The sequence below is a fragment of the Sus scrofa genome, chromosome 14 (assembly GCF_054392235.1).
Source record: "Sus scrofa isolate SSC_HxYL_T2T_F1_AM1 chromosome 14, Sscrofa_HxYL_maternal_Yorkshire_Landrace_v2.0, whole genome shotgun sequence".
In the NCBI taxonomy this organism is placed as follows: Eukaryota; Metazoa; Chordata; class Mammalia; order Artiodactyla; family Suidae; genus Sus; species Sus scrofa.
In genome coordinates, this window is record NC_139396.1 from 44,450,123 (window position 1) to 44,471,235 (window position 21,113).

General features: G+C 54.4%; 2 protein-coding genes across 4 annotated transcripts; one reads left to right on the plus strand and one right to left on the minus strand.

Annotated features, from left to right (window-relative positions):
* Positions 1–806: 806 nt before the first annotated feature.
* NOC4L (nucleolar complex associated 4 homolog) lies at positions 807–5,588 on the minus strand. Its single transcript, XM_001928616.8, has 15 exons — positions 5,437–5,588; positions 4,993–5,113; positions 4,387–4,493; positions 4,035–4,142; positions 3,730–3,879; positions 3,548–3,647; positions 3,427–3,461; positions 3,110–3,160; positions 2,900–3,011; positions 2,730–2,790; positions 2,472–2,582; positions 2,139–2,299; positions 1,975–2,057; positions 1,611–1,724; positions 807–1,522 (listed from the first exon to the last, which is right to left on the minus strand). The coding sequence occupies exons 1-15, from the start codon at positions 5,551–5,553 to the stop codon at positions 1,403–1,405; spliced, it is 1,551 nt and encodes a 516-aa protein (XP_001928651.2). The 5' UTR covers positions 5,554–5,588; the 3' UTR covers positions 807–1,402.
* A 69-nt stretch (positions 5,589–5,657) lies between these two features.
* DDX51 (DEAD-box helicase 51) lies at positions 5,658–12,844 on the plus strand. 3 transcript variants are annotated; one of them, XR_014825821.1, is made up of 15 exons: positions 5,658–6,013; positions 6,124–6,263; positions 8,064–8,214; positions 8,529–8,674; positions 8,757–8,828; positions 8,908–9,014; positions 9,123–9,231; positions 9,302–9,447; positions 9,704–9,789; positions 9,869–9,984; positions 10,066–10,182; positions 10,699–10,800; positions 10,915–10,978; positions 11,079–11,213; positions 11,392–12,786. XR_014825821.1 is itself a non-coding variant. In XM_021072707.2 (15 exons), exons 1-15 carry the CDS (start codon positions 5,698–5,700, stop codon positions 11,416–11,418), a joined length of 1,947 nt encoding a protein of 648 aa, XP_020928366.1. In that variant the 5' UTR covers positions 5,658–5,697; the 3' UTR covers positions 11,419–12,844. The 3 variants fall into 3 exon arrangements, 2 of the variants coding, with proteins under 2 accessions (XP_020928366.1, XP_084849653.1); XM_021072707.2 differs by having other exon boundaries at positions 9,591–9,789; positions 11,392–12,844; XM_084993527.1 differs by having other exon boundaries at positions 8,534–8,674; positions 9,591–9,789; positions 11,392–12,844.
* The last annotated feature ends 8,269 nt before the right edge of the window (positions 12,845–21,113 follow it).

Genomic DNA, 21,113 nt, shown 5'->3' on the forward strand with positions numbered 1-21,113 from the left:
TTTAAAACTTAGTATATATCTCAAATATCAACTGCAAAAATACTTATACCAAAGAGATATAAAGTATCATCATGTACCTGAATTTTTTTAAAAAGTTTTAAAAACCCTGACTCAAGCTAGGAAATGCCCCCAGCACCATAAATGAAACATCCATGTAAGTAGGCGGACGGAGGGCTTCAGGCAGGTGTACCCATCCCTCTTGCAGCGAGAGTGGTGTGGGGGTCACACTGGGATTAGGTGGCTCCAGGAGAGCAAGGCAGAGCAGCAATAAAGCTCAGCCTGGAGCTGAGGAAACAGTGGCCCCCTGATCCGTAGGAGGCCGTGCTGAGCACCTGTGAGCCTTCGACCTCTCACAGGGCCCAGTGATGAGAATGTAGGTGCCTAGAAGGGATGTTCACGTGTCTAAAGAGAAGGAGAGAGTTCCCATTGTGGTTTAGCAGTAATGAACCCAACTAGTATCCATGATGATGTGTTCGATCCCTGGCCCCGCTCAGTGGGTGTTGCCATAAGCTGTGGTAAAGGTTCCAAAATCGGCTCAGATCCTGTGTTGCTGTGGCTGTGGTGTAGACGGGCAGTTACAACTCTGATTTGACCCCTAGCCTAAGAACTTCAATATGCTGCAGGTGCAGCCCTAAAAAGAGGGGGAAAAAAATACAATAAAGAAAGCAGACAGACACCAAAGCTGGGAATGGCAGTCACAGCAGGGAAAGGAGGGTGGTTTACAGGCAGTGGGAACCATGCACCTCCCCACTCCTGCCCCCTGAGTCCTTAGAGTCCTATCACTCTTGTAATTTACAAACAATAAATAAACTGGAGCAGAATTTTAATTAGGCAAGAGACAGCTGGCTTCCACTCCCTGGTCCAAGGGAGCTGTGGGTGAAACAGCCAGCAGCAGGTGACGGAACCCAGAAAGTCCAGCTCCATCCACGGCCTGGCTGCATGCAGGCCACTGAGGCCCAGCACAGCTTGCTGGTGAATGTTCCTGGTCAGTCCTACAAGAGCCCCAGGACCGCATACTGACTTGGGGAAGTGGGTATCGTGGGAGGAGCCCCAGGCACCTGAGGCCAGATCCCGTAAAGCCACTTCCACGAGGTTTGATGGAGAAAACTGACACGCGCTGAGGCGCAATAGGTGTTGGCCACCGTCCTGGGCTCCACGACACTCGTGCACAAGGCATACATGACACTGTCTTTAAGAAGCTAACTCCACCCCAAAGACAGACAGCACTCAGACCACGCCAGCTCATGCAGCACAGGGTCGCAGAGGAGACCCAGGGCAGGTGCTGCTTCTTTGGCAGGAAGGGCTGGGGAAAAGGACCTGTGCCTCCCTGGACCCCCGCCCACCAGCCCACCCAAGCAGCTCTCCTCCCAAACCATCCATCCAGGGGAGCAAGGGCTCCGGGTCAGCTCAGCGTGAAGTGTTGGGCACAGAGGTCATCCCGCCGGCCCAAGAGGCCCTGGGCCGGGATGAACTCCAGAGGCACCGACTCAGGCCCCTTCTTCTTCAGGTCCCTCTCGAAGATCTGCAAAAAAAATATGGACAGGCGGTCAAAGACTCCTTGCTGTGTGGACCCCATACTCTGGCCCCCCGGCCCTGCCCCGAGCCCTCACCTCAAAGGCAGTGAGCTCCAGGAGTGGCGCGATGCTGGCCTCAGGCACAGACAGTGCCTGGTTGATGACGCTGGCAGCCTTGGACACCTCAGGGTGGTAATGCTTCTGGAGAGCCTGGAGGGGCACGTGGGATGTCACTGCCCCCTCCTCAGGCAAAGTGAACATCCCACTGCCTCGGCAGCCCATGGGGGGAGGGCAGAGGGGCAGAGGCTCCCCAGGCAGCTAAGTGACAGGGCGAGATCAGGTCCGTGGGGACCTGGTGGAGCTGCTGGCAGGGGCTAGAGGAAGGAGGAGCTTGGTGTCTTAAAGGCCATCACGTAGGAGGGGTGGGTGGCTGAGGGGGAGCACCCAGGACCCCCCTCACCTGCAGCTCCCACAGGGAGCTCTCCAGGGCTCTGCTCTGGGCAGGATCCTCCTCTTCAGGGTCATAGGGGTCAGCATCCAGCTCTAGGAACAAGACCAGACTGCTCTGCCACCTGCCCACACATGCTAGCTCTGGGCCCATCACCTGGGCTCCGGCACACTCACCAGGGCCCCTTGGGCGGTGCACAAGGACGCGGCAGGCTGGGTGTCTGCGCAGCAAGTTGCAGATAAAGGGCAGGACCATGAGCAGGGCCTCGGGGGGCGCCGTCAGGGCCAGGCGGGCCAGACGCTTGGCAAAGGCCGCCACCAAGTAGGCGGGCAGGTGGCTGGGCGAGACAGTGGGTATGAGGCCCAGCTGACCCCCACCACCAGCCCCCAGCCCCCTTCCTGGCCTAAGGCTGCAGCCCCAAGGGGACGGGTGGGGCACTGGGGGTCCCACTGCTCCAAGCCAGACCAGGTGTCCCTTGTGTTGCCCACCCTGCTGTTGGGAGCACTCACGAGGACGACAGGAAGAGGTCAGCCAGGTGGAAGAAACGGGCCCGATACTTGACATGGAAGACAGATGGGTCAAGGAGGCTGTAGAGCTTCCGGTAGAAGTCAGGGTACTCCCTGAGAGCACGGGGTGAGTAATGGGCATGGGTGGGGCAGGGGCAGGGAGAGAACTGATCAGGGACCCTGGCCTGGGGCAGGATGAACAGGCAGAGCCAAGACGCCCACATCCCCCACCCCCGCCCCCCCACCTCAGGTGATACTCACAGGTTGTGTTTATGAATCAGGATGAACAGCCCGTTCAAGGCTAAGAGGCTGATAGCTCCACCTGCAGACAGACACGCAGCCTTGGAGCCCCAGCCTGATTTGCACCGCCACCCTGGAGAGCCATGTGCAGGGCCCCCTGGTCTCCGCCCTGTGGGCCGCCACCTGCTCACCAATGTCATAGGCACGGGTGAGGAAGTCGATCATGAGGGTGGGCTGCGCCAGATGCGGCAGGATAGAGTCGTGCATGATCACCAGCACCTTCTTACAAATGCGCAGGGGCAGCTGCAGGAAGCAGCAGATCAGGGTGCAGCTGGCCCCACTCCCAGAAGCAGGCAGCCAGAGCCCAGACCTGAGGCCACCCCCCCCCACCATCACCCTACCTGGTGTTTGAGGAAGCCAAGCCACATCACCTGGAAGGCTTTCCTGTGCTCCTACAGGGCAGGGATCAGGGTTTTAGGGGTCAAGGCTGCACACGCTGTCCCCGCCCCTCCCCCCACCCCCTATCCCACCCCACCCTCCTCCTGCCTTCTGTAAGTAGGAAGCACAACCTAGAAAATCCCACCAAAAACAAACCTCCCTCATGACCTCGCTCTGCACCAGAGATCTGGGCAAGCTGCCTCTGACCTCCCATGACCTCGGTCCAAGTCAAGGCCAGAGGGTTCCCAGGGAGACCTCCCACCCATCCAGGGCATCTCACCTTCAGGTGGACGACCTTCCACTTGTCTGAGAGCCCTGCAAGGAAGGCATGAGGTTAGCCAAATGTGCAGCAAGGCCAGGCCCGTGTCTGCCTCTGTCCCTCCCCTGCCCTGGATGCTCACCTGCGTACTTGATGTAGAAGCTGGAGAGGTCACTCTCCTGGCGTGGCAGGCTCACGGAGGACAGCAGTGTGAAGGCATTGTTCCAGAAAGTGAGGGGCACCTGCCGGAGGCCTGGCCTGAGCATCTGGACACTGCGTGCCCACTGCCCACCCCTCCCCTGACAAGGGGCTGGGCTGGCTCACCTCAGGGCGCCCGTCAGTGACTCGGGCCACAGTGTCTGAGGCTGCCTGCATTGTGTGGTAGCGGATGTCGTCATGTTCCAGGTACTCCCGGAACTGGGAGAGGAGCAGGGAGTGGTCCTCCTCCAGAGAGAGCAGACCTTCCACCACCAACTGGATTTGGAAGGTGAGGGGCAGTTAGCGTCTCTCCCACTCCAGCATGGGCAACCCAGGGACAGAGTACAAAGCAGAGTTGGGGGGGCACCAGAATGCCCCCCCCCCAAGAGACTGCCCCAGGAGACCTCTGAGCCCACAGCCTCGGCCCTTACCTTGAAGAGCTGGCGAGGGAACAAATAGTTGCCTTCCCACTTGGGCTTTTCCAGCGGGTGCGCACCCTCCAGCTGCACCAACTTCATGAGCGTGCTAAGTGCCAGCTCCTGAGAGGACAATGATAAAGGGATCGTGCTGCCCCCACCACACATCAGGCCTGAATGCCCCTGCCCATAACACTCCTATGAGAGTCAAGAAACAGAATGAACCCACAACCCCAGCAAACCAGCCAAAGAAACAGAGCCTCCTTGCCTAGACAGGCACTTGCAGCCACAGCTCTAGGCCTCTGCTGTGTGGAGAGCCTGGGGGTTGGGGTGCAGAGACCAGGCAAGGCCTACAACCCAGACTCACCTTGACCTGAAAGGAGGGATAGGCCAAGAGCTCCCCCAGGCGGTTGCAGCAGCTGTGGTAGCGGTGCCGCATCCACACTTTGTACTTGCGAGTGGCCCCCTGAGATCCTGCAAGCAGGGCAGGGTGGTCAGCCCACACTGACGCCCACGCACACCAGGCTGGGCCCGGCTCCCCCCTCCCACTGCCCCCTCCTCAGCCCAACCAGGGAACAAATACAGACAGTCACCATGGCTCCAGACCTGGGGCGGGACGAGTACATTCCCTCGAGAAGGGAGGTCCTGCTAAGGATAGGGTCCTCTTTTTTGCCCCAAAAGCCAGCAATCCCAAGAACTGAGACGTGTAAACCTAGCTCTCTGTGGCGTTAATGACCAATGCTCTGCAATGCCAAATCCCACAAGTGGCACAAAACGAGATAAAAAGTCATACCTTGCTCGACCTTTACTTAAAACTGGCTCCAGGGTCTGCATTACAGACCTCTCCCCTCAAGCAGAATCTGCTGATCCCACCAACCTGCATATCCTGTGGTACTGTTTTGGTTGGGCTCAACCCATGCTAGTAAGGTCTGCCTCCAACCCTGCCAGAAACCAGGTTCTCCTGGACACTCACCTGCCATGACCATCTCCTCAGAGGGCAGCTGGCCCACAAACAGCTCTCCGCGGGCCAGCAGAGCCCCGAAAAGTCGGCTGCATGCGTGCACCGCTTCTTGTATCTCCTCCTGGTCCTCAGACTGCAGGGAAGATGCTGGTTGCAGGGTGCCCAGCCAGGAACTGTGGTCCCTGCCCCCTATCCCGTTCAGGACCCCAGCCCCAGTGCACCCCACCTTTGATTCTGGCGTGACCCTCCCAACTCGCCTCTGCCCACCTTCCGACCAGACCTTCCAACATGAAGACCGGGCGAGGCGGGAGAGTATTTGCAATTATCTGCCTGTCGGCATTATCTGCCCTCATCCGAACCTCAGCCCCACCTCGTCCGAGCCCAAGGAGGCCCCCTTTCTAAGCCTCCAAATCCAGGACCCGGCCGCGACCCTCGCCACACCCTAAGTGCCCCCACCTGCAGCACTGCCAGGATGTCGAACACGGCATTGGCCTCGCCGCGGCTCGCCAGCACCGCCTCCACCAGGCGGCCCAGCGCCCGGCGCGCGCCCTCGGGGCCGGCTTCCAATTCCATGCTGCAGCCCCACGCGGAAGACACTCGCTCGCCTCTCTGCTGCCCGGCGCGCCATCGACGTCATCGCTGGTGCCCGCTGACATCACTGCTCCGCCCCTGCCGTCATCTGAGCGCGCCGGGCCCGAGCGGAACGCGGCGGCAGGCATGGCGCTTTTCCATGTCGCCCGTTACGGGGGCTTAGAGGAGGCCGGGGAGGAGGCTGAGGCGGATGGCCGGGCGCGGGCGCTGCTGGAGCGGCTGCGGCGCCGGGCCCGAGAGCGGCAGCTGCAGAAGCAGCAGCCGCAGCAGGAGCCACCGCAACAGGAGCCTGCGGAGGAGGCCCCGCAGACCGCACAGGCCGCGGGGAAGCGGCGGCGGCGGCCGCGCAGAACACGGAGACGCGAGGGCGGCGGGACTCCGGGGAACCCGCAAATGCTGCCCGGCAAGCGGCGGAAAACGGACAGCGAGAACGCGGGCGCAGGTGGGGACGCGCGGGGCAGGGTAGAGCAGGGCGAGGGTCGGGGGGTGCGGCCTGGGATTCGCAGCTGCGTGGGGCTGACGCATCGCCGCGGCTCCGCTTCTCCCGCTTAGAAAGCAAAGAGCGGGAGCCGGAGGACGAAAGCGTCGGCGCGGAAGACGCGGGGCCACCAGAGGGATCCCCGGAAGAGGCCCCTGGGCCCTCAGCCCACGCCCTGGTGCTCGGGGGCTTCGGGAGAAGCAGGACGCCAAAGGTGAGCGACCCGGGGGTGGGAGGCAGCAGGGCTGGGGCGGCCGTCGTTAATGCAGGTAGTGTTCGTGGAAAGGCACGTTGAAAACCGTGATTGTATCTAGTGGGTGTTTGATTTGCGTTCAGTGAATGAAAGCTTGGCTTCCAGTTTTGCGGTATCCATTAGTAATCTGAATCCCGTGCAAACTCAGCAGTTTCTCTTCAATTACAAGGTTTTTACAAGGTTTTTCCTTTTTTCTAAACTGTCATGTCCTATTGCTGTTGTCACAGAGGTTTTCCTAAACAGCTTTGCTTACTTGGGGTGCACGTTTAAGGAACTTCCACTGTGCTCAGCAATTTAGCAAAGAAAACGGGAGATTCTACCCCCATTCTTCCAGGTTCCTGAGCTAATTGTAGGTTTATTTTAGCGTAAGAAATTTCAGTAAACCAATAGGTGAGCTTGACAGGCTCCATGAAGAATAAGAAAGGTTTAGCAGGAGTTCTTGTCATGGCTCGGTGGTAATGAACCTGATTAGCATCCATGAGGATGCCGGTTCGATCCCTGGCTTCACTCAGTGGGTTAAGGATCCTGCGTGGCTGTGGCATAGGCTGGCAGCTACTGCTCCAATTTCACCCCTAGCCTGGAAACTTCCATATGCTCTGGTTATAGCTCTAAAAAAAAACAAACAGGAATTCCCGTTGCGGTTCAGGGGAAATGAATTTGATTAGCACCCATGAAGACACAGATTTGATCCCTGGGCTTGCTCTATGGGTTAAGGATCCAGCGTTGTCTTGGGCTGTGGTGTAGGTCACAGATGCGGCTCAGATCCTGCATTGCTGTGGCTGTGGTATAGGCTGGCTCCGATTTGACCCCTCGCCTGGGAATTTCCATATGCTGCTGATGTAGCCTGAAAAAAAAGTAAATAAATAAAAGTGAGATAAAAAACAAAGATTTATTTTGGGAGTTCCTGTTGTGGCTTGGAGGTTAAGAACCCAACTAGTATCCATGAGGATGTGGTCTTAAAGAAAAAAGAAAATTTTGGCAGGGTGGCTATGGGGAGGGCCACTTTGATCCTTAGGGATCAGCCTGGTTAAGTAAGGAAAGTGTGTGCCAGGCCAGGTTGGGGCAAAGACTGTGAGGTAGTTATGATTTGTGTTTGTAAGAACAGAGGAGTTTGTATGGCTGGGGCATAGCTAGTGTTAGGAAACGAAGCTGCAGGCAGGAGAGTGCCAGGTGACAGAGGGCCTTGTAGGTGTGCCTCAGGATTTAGATATTATAGGTTAAAAGATTATTTTCTCGGTGGTTTGGTTCAGGGAGTAGCACCTGTTGGTGTGAATTTTCCCATTTTTTTAAAGGCTAAGTAGAGGGAGTTCCCATCGTGGCATAGCAGAAACAAATCTGACTAGGAACCATGAGGTTGCCAGTTTGATCCCTGGCCTCGCTCAGTGGGTTGGGGATCCGGCATTGCCGTGAGCTGTGGTGAAGTTCACAGACTCGGCTCGTATCCCATGTTGCTGTGGCTGTGGTATAGATCTGCAGCTGCAGCTCTAACTAGACCCATAGCCTGGGAACCTCCATATGCTGTGGGTGCGGCCCTAGAAAAAGCAAAAATAAAATAAATAAATAAATAAAGGCTAAGTGGAGAGTGCGTTGTGGGGGTCAAGGAGTAGGCGTTGGCAGAAGTTAGAAGATTTGGGCCGGCTTGTTTATTGCAGCTTTTTCAGCCTAAGTGTTTTGACGTTGGCTTCTAGGGCCTCTCTCTCCTGGCCTGAGTACCCTCTGGAGTGTTTATCTGGCTTCTTTCTTTCCCGTCCTTTGTGATAGGTCCAGCCTTTCCTGCCCGTGTGGTTAGCTCAACCAAGCTGTGTTGGAAAGAATGTCACCGAAGGCCAGGTGCCTATCGAGGACATCCCTGAAGTGCACCCAGACCTTCAGAAGAAGTTGCATGCACAGGGCATCTCGTCCTACTTTCCAGGTGCCCCAGCCCTGGGCAGCTGGATGGGTGGCTGGAGGGTAGGAGCGGTTTCTACACAGACCATCTTCACTCCGAGTCATGCAAGGCCATTACTTGACAGCTGCTGATGTAGGAAGCCCCTGCTCAGGTCCAGTGTCAAGTGTGGTCTTGGTCTCAGGGTCTTTGGCCTCTTGATGGAACTAGAGGCTCTGGAGCTGACCTTGAGTGAGAACAGCCTGGAGGTCCCAGGTTGGGAAGAGACTGGCCTTGGTGCCTGTGCTGATTCTGGGTGTCTGTGCCCAGATATGACTTGCCTCTTGCCCTTCTTTGTCCAGTACAGGCAGCAGTGATTCCTGCTCTCCTGGAAAGCACAGCCTGCGGGTTTCTGGTGAGCAGAGGTGGCTACCGGCCTAGTGACCTCTGTGTTTCGGCCCCCACGGGCAGTGGGAAGACTTTGGCCTTTGTCATCCCTGTGGTGCAGGTGAGTGAAACCCCCGCCCCGAAGCGAGTTTGGCAGCCTGGGAGCAACCCTGCCAACACAGGTGACTGTCCTTCCACCATAGGCCCTGCTACATCGAGCTGTGTGCCAGGTTCGCGCCCTGGTTGTGCTGCCAACCAAGGAGCTGGCCCAGCAGGTACGTGGGCCCCATACCCAGAGGTCTTTGTTCCTGCAACATGGGGCCTCTGGTCATGTGATTGATGATCCTTCTCCAGGTGAGCAAAGTGTTCAACGTCTACACAGATGCCACTCCTCTGCGGGTTGCCCTGGTCACTGGGCAGAAGTCACTGGCCAAGGAGCAGGAGAGCCTCGTGCAGAAGACGTAAGTCCTGCTGGGCTGTGACTCCCTGGGGAGGTGGCCCGCTCTGCAGGGTCCCCGAGTGGGAGGGGTCAGTGCAGAGGCCCTGCTGAGCCATACTCCACTCCACAGACCACATGGCTTTCGCTGCCTGGCTGACATTGTGGTAGCCACCCCTGGCCGCCTGGTGGACCACGTTGACCAGACCCCAGGGTTCAGCCTCCAGCACCTCCGCTTCCTGGTAGGTCACCTGTGGAGAGGGAGGCCCGGGCCCAGAGCCAGGGCTGACCTTGGCTTCCTGCCTCCTGCAGATCATCGATGAAGCTGATCGGATGATCGACAGCATGCACCAGTCCTGGCTGCCGCGGGTGATGGCGGCAGCCTTCCCAGGCGAGGGTACCAAGGGTCCCTTAGCTCTGCTGCAGAGAACACAGCTCCAGGCTGTGACAGCTGCCAGGTACCTGGTCCTGAGCTCCGTACTTCTCTGCGTCCAGGGGAGCTGCCCTGAGCCATCCCTTCCCCTGTCCCCCACTCTGAGACACACTCCCCCGGGGCTGGGGTGGGCTCTGGCTGCTTTCCCAGTACCCTTCTCTCTTTCAGCATCTCCTGTCCCCAGATGCCACTGCAGAAACTACTCTTTTCAGCCACTCTCACCCAGAACCCTGAAAAGCTGCAGCAGCTCGGCCTCTACCAGCCCCGGCTCTTTTCTACAGGGTCAGCACCTGGGGGCCCCAGAGACCCTGACGTTGATGAGGACAGGGACTCAGGTGGGAAGTACACCTTCCCCGCAGGGCTCACGGTAAGCAGGGTGTGTGGAGGTGGGGAGGGGGCACAGCCAGGCACGCAGGCCCTGGCCAACCCCATGCCATCCCCCACAGCATCACTACATACCCTGTAGCCTCCGCTTGAAGCCGTTAGTCATTCTGCACCTGATCCTGGAAATGAACTTCTCCAGGGTCCTCTGTTTCACCAACTCCCGTGAGAACTCCCACAGGTGAGACCTGGCTGCACTGGGTCAGGGCAGGGCTGGAGGTGGTTCTGGCCCTGGCCCACCAGCTCTGCTTCTCCCACCCAGGCTGTTCCTGCTGGTTCAGGCTTTCGGGGGTGTGACTGTGGCTGAGTTCTCCTCCCGCTATGGGCCTGGTCAGAGGAAGACAATCTTGAAGCAGTTTGAACAGGGGAAGATTCAGCTGTGAGTACCCAGAAAGACAGGCTGGGGTCCTGCTGAGGGGCAGGGTGCTCACTCCAGGTGCCAGCCTGGATTCCTGAAGGGCACCTCAGCAGAAATTCACCTCCCAGGGAGTTCCCGTCGTGGCGCTGTGGTTAACGAATCCGACTAGGAACCATGAGGTTGCGGGTTCGGTCCCTGCCCTTGCTCAGTGGGTTAAGGATCCGGCGTTGCCATGAGCTGTGGTGTAGGTTGCAGACATGGCTCGGATCCCGTGTGGCTGGGACTGTGGCATAGGCCAGTGGCTTCAGCTCCAATTGGACCCCTAGCCTGGGAACCTCCGTGTGCCCTGGGTGTGGCCCTAAAAAGATAAAAAGACCAAAAATTAAAATTTAAAAATATAAAAAAATTTTAAAAGGGGGAAAGAAGAGGAATTCACCTCCCAGCTACATGGTAGTTGTCCCCAGTGGGGTGGGGGTGGGGGCAGGGGTGCCTGCTTTTGGCCTTGGGCAGGGCCCACAGACCCTTGTGTCCCGCCAGCCTCATCAGCACAGACGCCACAGCCCGCGGCATCGATGTGCAGGGCGTGCAGCTGGTGCTGAACTACGACGCCCCCCAATACCTGCGGACCTATGTGCACCGGTGAGGGACTGGCCCCTGGTCTGGGTAGGGGTGGCCTGGTATGAAACTGTGGTTCCCTCAGAGCCCTGAGGGTCTGGAGGCCACCACCCTGGAGGCAGCTGTGCTGGGTTTCAGGGTTGGAAGAACCGCCCGTGCTGGGAAAAGCGGACAGGCCTTCACGCTGCTTCTCAAAGTGCAGGTTAGTCTGCGTGGGTCTCAGTGGGAGGCCAGGCTGGGCCTCTGTGTGGGGTCGCTGGGAGAGGCCAGGAACCTCTTCCTCACACCCTTGTGTCCTCTAGGAGAGGAGGTTCCTGCGGATGCTGGAGGAGGGCGGGGTGCCCGGGCTGGAGCGGCATGATACCCCCAGTGAGCTGTTGCAGCCGCTGGTCCCACGATATGAGGCTGCCTTGTCCCAGCTGGAGAGGGCCGTCAAGGTAAGGGACTGTGGTGGGGAATCTCTTGGGGTAACCCACTCTGGGGGGGGGGGGGCGTGCCAAGGCCAGGACTCTGCTTCCTGAGCCAGTGCCGGGCATCTCCTCCCTTGAGGTTGGGGGGCAGGGTGGTGAGGGGAGGGTGGCCCCATCTGTTTCACTCCCACCCATGCCCCTGCAGGAAGAGCGGAGGCAGAAGGAGGCCTAGGCCAGGGCTCAGGACAGACCAGCAAGGGGCCTGGTTGCCTCTGGGATATTATTCATCTTCTTTCTGGAAACATCCTGCATACTGGCAGCTGGACATGTGACTAAAGACAGGGACGCCTTAGACAAAAGGGCCTTCATCCCAAGCACCATGATGCCTCAGGCCGGGACCCTGGACATGAGGTACTTTTTTGGCCCCACCAGACCCACTGGGGGAGCTCAAGCTCAAGACTGAGGAGCATGCAGAGGTCAGCCTCCAGTTGGGCAGTCCTTCTGGAAACAGGGCTTTAGCAAAACTGTTTACGCTGACTCAGAGCTGACACGATGGCACCTGTCGTGTTCAGCTGACAGTAAGGGTCAGCCTGAGGTGGCTAGGAACTCAGCTCTTATAACAACCATCCTACCTCTGAAAGGGGTCCCTGAGTCCCTCGCCTTTGGAGTGAACCACCAGCTACTCTGTAGCCAACCCAGGAAGGAGCCATTCCCTACGAGTCGTCACAGAAACCAGAGGGGACACTGACACTTTTCTTCATGGTCATCGCATGTGACACGAAGGTACAGACGGCCGCCTTCGGAGAGCTGACTGCTGTGTGTGCGATAGCCTCGTTTCTGAAACTTGTGCTGACAGTAAAGCAAGCTCAAAAAAACAGGACTAAGCTGTGGCTCCTCACCTCTGCCTGAAGGTGTTGGCAGGGTAACGACCAGACACATGCGTCATCCATGTGCTCACGGGATGGAGGGGCCGCTTACAGGAGAGCATGTGGGCTGTAGATTGTGCTCTGTGTACACAGCCTGCCCTCGGTTCTGTACAGGCCACTCATGGCTCGCTGAGTACATGCCAGGACTAAGGCCTGGGACGCGGAGGGACACGCAGGAGCAGGGCAACCGCGGCTTCCCCGTGTCCACGCAGCCTCAAACCAGGCCTGTCAGGTCCAGCCCTAAGCTTCTGGGTGTGCACATGGAGCTGAGCACAGCCCCCAGCCTCGTCCTTTCTGACATTGGGATGTGTCACCATCACAGGGCTCACCTTCCTCAGCCGGGCCTGCTGCTGACTCAGGGCCTCCCCAGTGGCCAGAGCCTGCCGGGGACCCAGTGTTGACAGGGAGGCCGTGGTCACCACCTGCAGCTGCATCGCTTTCTGCAGGACTGCCTGGGCCACTGGAAGCACCTGACCCGCTGTTGTCCAGCTGTGGCCAGAAACAGTGTATCAGAGGGACGCGGTTACAGAAAGCTTGGCACCCTGCTCATCTTCCTGAGGGGCTGGAAGCAGTGTGTGCAAGTGGGGACTGCAGCCACTCTGAGTCACTTGTCATTAAGCCTCAGTGTTGGATGAATCCGGTTTATTAAAAAGCAGTGCCCAGAATTACCCAAATCCTGCTTGTGGTCAATAAACAGCCCCCACTGACTGGGCCCAGTGTTTGGTCACAGAACAAGAGGTTGACTGGAATCAACTTCCAGAGGGTAGTACGTGGAGCACCATTTGTAACTGGCAAAGGTCGTGAAACCAGCAGTCTTTTAATAGTCTGGGAATTGTCCTGAGGGCAGACAGCAAGTGGAGATTCATTTCTCTAAGAAAATTCAGACAACAACCCCAACCCCATGTTTGAACCCTGCCCCAGCCAGCGAGGCACGTGCTCCCCCTTGGTGAGCTCAGCCAGGGGCACGGTGGCCACAAGCCATCAGGAGGGGCTCAGTGTCATCGATTGCTAGAGGTGTCAAACATAGGGACATACCCCTCCTGCAGAGGAGGTGTGAGCTGGGACAGTGCAGATGTGGCCTGAAATGTGGGCATGTGGCCCCTCATGCACTGGCACTGCTGGTGGGTGTGAAATGGGTTAGCTGTGTGGCTGCCCTGTGACCCCACGGCCCCACACCTGGCACATGCCAAGGAGAGTGAAAGCGTGTCCACAGCACAGCATTCATGACAGTGGAGACAGCCCAGGTGTCTCACCTGATGAACAGGTAATGACACATGGGGGAGTGGGGCGTACAGTGGAATAGAAGGGAATGCAAAGGTGTCGAGGGAGCAGGGCTGCAGGCTGGTAGTACAGGCTTTCTTTGGGGACAAGGAAAAGATCTAAAATTGCAAGAATGAGTTTGGTGTATGAATTACTTCTCAAAGCATTTGTTTAAAAAAGGGAGTTTGGGAGTTCCCGTCGTGGCGCAGTGGTTAACGAATCCGACTAGGAACCATGAGGTCGCGGGTTTGGTCCCTGCCCTTGCTCTGTGGGTTAACGATCCGGTGTTGCCGTGAGCTGTGGTGTAGGTTGCACACTCGGCTCAGATCCCGCGTTGCTGTGGCTCTGGCGTAGGCCGGTGGCTACAGCTCCGATTCGACCTCTAGCCTGGGAACCTCCATATGCCGCGGAAGCGGCCCAAGAGATAGCAACAACAACAACAACAAAAAAAAAGACAAAAAATAAATAAATAAAAAAGGGAGTTTGGTGGTGTAGCAGGTTAAGGATCCATTGTTGTTACTGTAGCCGCTCGGGTTGCTGCTGTGGCAGTTTCGATCCCTGACCTGGGAACTTCCACATGTTGTGGGTGTGGCCCAAAAAAGGGATTACTGCTATTACCAGGTTGTCCCTCAGCCTGCCCTTTTCTTCACAGAAAGAGACTTGTATCAAAAGGTGGGAGAGGCTCAGGCAGCTGACTAAAGATAGAGCTGAGCCTTTCAACTTTTGCTATAAATGCCAGAACAAAGAATTCCCACATCACACTTAGTACTGTGGAGTGGCTGGGTGCGTGGGAACAGGGGACTGGCCTTGCCCTGCCGTCCCAGCAGGGCCCTGTGGCTTGCACAGTGGCCCTGGGCATGACCAGAGATCCAAGTGAAAGGGGAGAATATTGCAGGCGCAGAGGCTGGGGGCCAGGGACGCGGAGAGGGTGTGAGGCTGGGCAGATGGCCCCTTACCTGTGGGCCACAGCCCTGTCTGCTGCCAAGCAGCTGGAGGGAGCCTGGCAGCCTTTGTGAGCAGTGTGGGGAGGGGGACCTCACTCCTGAGCAAGGAAGGGCCTCAGAAGTAGCAAAGTGAACACAAGACGGAAACTGGACGTTGTCTGTGTTAGCTTTTCACTTTGAACTTGGAGAGATGAGCCTACCTGCACCTGCTGGGTCCCCAGGGCCTTGGGATCTGGGAGACATGGCACTGGCCTCAGAAGGCCTGAGATGGTGGGACAGGTGGGCCCCGCTGTGCTGGGGGCGGCGGCCAGGCTGCAGCTCCCAGAGGGGCCCTGGCAGTGAAGGTGGTAGTGATGCTTCTGGCACTGTGGAGACACATGCCCCCACACTATGCAAAGTTCAAGGTCACAAATGGGGGCGGGGGGGGGGGAGCCAGTGTCTACACTTTAGTGAGAAAGTCACTCCCCACATACCTCCCTCAAACCCGGAGCCTCCTGCTTGCAGAGGCCACCTTTGTTTGCTCCACATCTGTCCCCTTAAATTTTCACTCACTTCTCTCTGGGATGATCAACCTCTTTGTTGTCTCTGCTGGATGAGTCCCATTTGCCAACAAGACCCCCCTGTAGTACAGACATCGTCAGACCCGGGAGAGCCCGTGGCCCCTGGCGGGAGGTGCCACCTTCCTGAGAACCCAGAACACTGCTGGCTGTCCATCCTGAAGACCACTGAGCCAACGGCACCAAGTGAGCACGAGGGAGCCTGAGCCCCCATCAGGTTAGCACCAGACCACCCTGCGGCCACTGCATTCTCACCCTCCACACACGGGGAGATGTACCTTCACCCGCGAGTGTGCGTAGGAAGCAGTAAAGGCCAGGATTTTATTACTCCTGGACTCTGAGTGCTTTCGTTTGTCATGTTCTTTGGTGACAGGAGGTACATGTATGTCATTCTGCAGCATCCTGAAAAAGACATCTGTCTTAAGAAAAAGTGCTTTGACAGGCTACAGCTACTTAGACATGGCAGATAGTAATACCTAGCAGATGTTTTCTCAAAAATAGACAAAGCAAAGTTGTCGTTTCAAGGAAAACAACTGACAGTGTTGTCAATTATAAAGTCTGACCTTTCGGGGAAAGTCAGAATTTTGGAAGATTTATTTTGCCAGTGTGCACTTGGCAGATTTCCTTTCTGATGAAACTTGCATTGATATTAACATGTGTAGTTGGAGACTGTGTAGAGTGTGGAGAATCGGCATACATCAGGGAACAGATACCCCTGAGAGACCCGGGCTAGCACTGCAGAATCACACAAGTTAAAGCCTCTCAAAAGTGAAGAGTGAGAGTGCGATGGGATCAGTGGTGTCTTGGGTTTGATCCCTGGCCTGATGCTGCTGCAGCTGTGGTGTAGGGCACAAGGGCGGCTTGGCTTTCCTCCCTGGTCCAGGAACTTCATATGCCACAGGAAAACCCAAAAAGAAATACTGAAATGTCTTTAAAAAAAAAGTGACGGTAGATAGTTTTTTCAGTTTTCTTTGTTGTGGTCATACACAATATAAAACATCTTAACCCTTTTAAGTTGTACAGTTCAGTGGTGTTACACAGGGACAGATTGGGTTTTTATGTAACAGAAGACAGAAAATGACTAGGTATGATTTCAGATTCCACATTGCAGCTAACCTTCAGGTATCTGTCCGCATAGTCAAGAACCTCCCTGTCCTGTTCCTGGGGGGAGGCCCTCCACACCCTCCCTACTCTCCGAGTGATGGGAGAGTCTGCTGTTCACGGTGGGCCCCCGAGACCACATCTCATTTATGCCAGTGAGATGGCTCAGCGTGGGGGCTGGCTATGCCCAAAAGATGAGCAGGCTTGAAATGAGCCCCACCCTGGGGAGGGGAGGGGGCTGGAGATTAACACTGGCAATGATTCAGTCCATCAGCCTAAGTAAGGAAATGCCTGGTGAACTCCGGACACCAGAGCTCAGCTGAGCTATTCTGTCAGCCATACTCTGAATACTGTCACATAGCAATGTGCCAGGAGGGGACACATCCCCAAGGAGCACAAAGCTCTGAGTTTGCGACCTTCCCAGACCTTCCGTATGTGTCTGTCTCTCTGGTTGGTTCTTGGTTATGTTCTATTGCATAAGTACAACACTTGCCTGAGTTCTGTAATTCCAGTCAATCAGCAGACTGGAGGGTGTGGGGAGGATCCCTGAATTTGTAGCCATCTGGTCAGAAGGCTGGGGCCTAAGGACCCTCTAACTCATGAAGTGTCTGAACAGGGGGCAGTCTTGTGGGAGCTGTGCCGTCAACCTGTGTGGCCTTGCCCCACTCCAGGGGGCTAGTCTCAGAAGTCACTGCAGCATAACTTTATCTCTACTAAAATCCCAGCTTCCATTTTGCAGAAATTGGCAGGCCTGTCTTAAAATTCATACAGAAATTCAGAGACCCCAAAACAATCCTGCAAAAAAAAAAAAAAAAAAAAAGGCCAAGTTGAAGGACTCACATTGCCCCAAATCAAAATCTATAAAGCCATGGGGGAGGGAGTGGGATGGACTGGGAATTTGGAGTTAATAGATGCAAACTATTGCCTTTGTTTTTTTTGTTTTTTTTGTTTGTTTTTTTTTTTTTTTTTTGCTATTTCTAGGGCTGCTCCCGTGGCACATGGAGGTTCCCAGGCTAGGGGTCCAATCAGAGCTGTAGCCACCGGCCTACACCAGAGCCACAGCAACGCGGGATCTGAGCCGCGTCTGCAACCTACATCACAGCTCACGGCAACGCCGGATCGTCAACCCACTGAGCAAGGGCAGGGACCGAACCTGCAACCTCATGGGTCCTAGTCGGATTCATTAACCACTGCGCCACGATGGGAACTCCAAACTATTGCCTTTGGAATGGATAAGCAATGAGATCCTGCTGTGTAGCACTGGGAACTATGCCTAGTCACTTATGATGGAGCATGATAATGTGAGAAAATAGAATGTATACATGTATGTGTGACTGTGTCCCCTTGCTGTATAGTAGAAAATTGACAGAACACTGTAAACCAGCTATAATGGAAAAAAAAAATCATTCAAAAAACCCCCAAAAAACCAAAATCTACAAAGCCATAGTAATCAAGACTGGCATAAGGACAGACATAAAGATCAAGGGAATAGAACTGAGTACAGGGAAAAAAAGGCCTTAAATTTGTGGTCAGTTGACAAAGATGCCAAGACAATTCAATGGGGAGAGAATAGTCTTTTCAACAAATGGCACTGGAACATCTGGATGGCCACATGCAAAAGAATGAAGCTGGACTCTACCTCACACCATATTAAAACTTAACTATGGGCATTCCCGCTGGGGCCCAGTGGGTTAAGAATCTGACTACTGTGAAGGCACAGGTTCAAAACTTGGCCCAGCACGGTGGTTTAAAGGATCCAGCACTGCTGCAACTGCAGCTTGGATTCAATCCCTGACCCAGAAACTTCTGTATGTTGTGGTGCATCAAAAAAGTTTTTTGGTTTTTTTTCCTTTTCTTTTTAGGGCTGCACCTGCGGCACATGGAAGTTCCCAGGCTAGGCATCAAATCAGAATTGCAGCTGCTGGTCTATGCCACAGCCACGGCAATGAGGGATCTGAGTCATGTCTGCAACCTACACCACAGCTCATGGCAGTACCAAATCCTTAACCCACTGAGCAAGGCCAGGGATCAAACCCGAAACCTCGGGGTTCCCATCATGGCTCAGTGGAAATGAATCTGACTAGCATCCATGAGGACGCAGGTTTGATTCCTGGCCTCACTCAGTGGGTTAAAGGATCCGTCATTGCCATGAGCTGTGGTGTAGGTCAGAGAAGTGGCTCAGATCTGGCATTGCTGTGACTGTGATGTAGGCCGGCTCCAGATTTGACCCCTAGCCTGGGAACTTCCATATGCCGTGGGTGTGGCCCTAAAAAGACAAGGGGGAAAAAAAACGCATCCTTATGGATACCAGTAGGATTTGTTACCACCAAGCCACAAGAGGAACTCCCCAAAATTTGTTTTAAAAAGAAAAAGAGAAAAAAAGAGTACAAGAATATCCACAACAACTGAGTTAAAATTCTGGCCATCAGCACATTTAGACCTGAATCCATCTTCTCAACAAACTAAAGTAGGAAAACCACGTGATCTTCTCAATGGACACAGGAAAAGCAGGTGCCCCTAAACATCTGTTCACGACCCACTTGCAGCAAATGAGGGTCATAAACAAAAACAACTGCAAACAACCCACCGTCCTTCCACTGCTGAACGAACACAAAATCAGAGGCATCTACATGGTGGAACATTCTCAGTACTGAGAAGAGATGGCTACGCCCCAATACCCTGAGCTAAGTGAGAAAACCAGAGCCACAGGTCACCGCCCCTCTGTGTAACACCCTGGTGAGGACAAAACCACAGGGGCCAGAAAGACGTCAGCAGGCTGCCAGCAGCTCAGGTGTACAGGGTTGTCTGCAGAGGCACAAGGGGGCTTCAGGGATAATGGAAACAGCCCTTGCCTTGATGTGGGGGTGGCCAGAACGCACGGCAGTGTACACAAAAGAGGGTGAATCTCACTGTGAGATTCTTCAGCCACACCCATTATCTGTGGAAATTCTCGGGTCAGGGACCGGACCCCACCACAGCAATAACCCAGGCCACTGCAGTGACAATGCTGGATCCTTAACCCTCTGTGCCACGGAAGAACTCCCTTTATTATTTTTTAATGTCATATTTGTGATGGCATCCAATAATATAAAGTCTTCAAAAATAAAGATGTGCAGAACCTCCATGGGATGTTAGGAGATCTGGATGAATGACTAGACAACCCCTGGGCACAGGTGCAAACATGTCTGTGATCAAGCTGTCAATTCTCCTCCAACCTGGCCAAGAGGTCACCTGCCATTCTCCATCCAAACCCATGAGGAGTGCTCATGAGATTTCATGGGCCAACCAAATGCTTCTACAATCTGTATAAGAGCAAAGGGCCAAGAACAAGTCAGGGCCAGGCCCTCTGGGGAAGAACCACATGGGCCCTCATGAAGACATCGCCAGCAGCGAACCAGCTTGGAGAACAGAGGGCCCAGGGCAGATCCACACGTGCACGGACACGGAAACACGATGCCACAGTGATGGCCAGCAAGTGGGTAAAGGAGGGAGTGGTCCAGAGAAAGATGGGAAGAGCACAGCTCTATTCCGGAAAAACAAGCAGATCCTTTGAGACTGCAGGAGAGGAAGCCTTCGGGGAGCAGGACGCAGAGACTGAGGACATGCTGCTGGGCAAGGAGAGGGCAGCCTGTGCTGGCAGGTGAATCCTGGTAGCTTCAAGTTCCTGGTGGATTTATAGGACATAATTATATAAAAACAAATCAATGAAAGAGGCCTGGCACAGACCAAGAGGGAGGGGTACCATAATACAAGGATTATAATTAATTCAATACTATGCAGATCGGGAGTTCTCCAGTAGCTCAGTGGGTTAAGGACCCAGTGTTGTCACTGCTGTGGCTCAGGTCGCTGCTGTGGTGCAGATTCAGTCCCTGGCCTGGGAACTTTCACATGCTGTGGGCACTGCCAGAAAACAAAAAAGACAACTACGCACATGAGATGCAATTATAAAAAAGAAAAGGAATGTTCTAATGTCTACTAATTTTCTAATATGAGAATTTCATCATACTGCTTTGGTGAACAGAATATAGTCCACTTCCAAACACTAAGATTATTATATTTTAACTAAGATTATATCTTATATAATATCATTTTACCTGAAAGTTTTAACCACTAATTGTCAAGAATAACATTTCTTTCCTTTCACTACGACTTAACTTACAACAATGAACCCTTGGAATTGAACTTTAGACATTATCTTTATTTAGGGAGGCCAGGGCAGGATGCTGTGGATGGTCTGCAGCTGAACAAGCAGAAAAAACATCTCTGAGATGTGGTCTGAACACAACAAACCTTCATTAGTTAGTCCTGGCTTTTCTCATCTTTCCTGAAGGAGAAGCCTAGTTTAAAATGTAAAACCGAGCGTTATCACTAAGAAGAAAGCATTAGATGTACTTGAAAATTAAAAGTATATATTTTCAAATTCAGAAAACCCATGACAGCATCTGACTTTTCTCGTAGAAAACATCAAGTCCAGGACTAAGAGAAGTATCCTGTGATTGGATTCGGAAGATGTGGTATATATACACAATGGAATACTACTCAGCCATAAAAAAGAATGACATAATGCCATTTGCAGCAACATGGATGGAACTAGAGAATCTCATACTGAGTGAAATGAGCCAGAAAGACAAAGACAAATACCATATGATATCACTTATAACTGGAATCTAATATCCAGCACAAATGAACATCTCCTCAGAAAAGAAAATCATGGACTTGGAGAAGAGACTTGTGGCTGCCTGATGGGAGGGGGAGAGAGTGGGAGGGATCGGGAGCTTGGGCTTATCAGACACAACCTAGAATAGATTTACAAGGAGATCCTGCTGAATAGCATTGAGAACTTTGTCTAGATACTCATGTTGCAACAGAACAAAGGGTGGGGAAAAATGTAATTGTAATGTATACATGTAAGGATAACTTGATCCCCTTGCTGTACAGTGGGAAAATAAAAAAAAAAAAAAGAATAATTAAAAAAAAAAAAGTATCCTGAGCTTGTGGGGAACTGTAGCCATTCCTGGAGAGGCATCTGGGAGAGGTACCAGCAGTGGCCTGCAGGGGGCGCTGAAGGAACAGAACCCGAGAGTGTGCTCTGTCTTCAAAACTACCTCCAAATGCCAAATGAGGAAGAAACTTCACCTC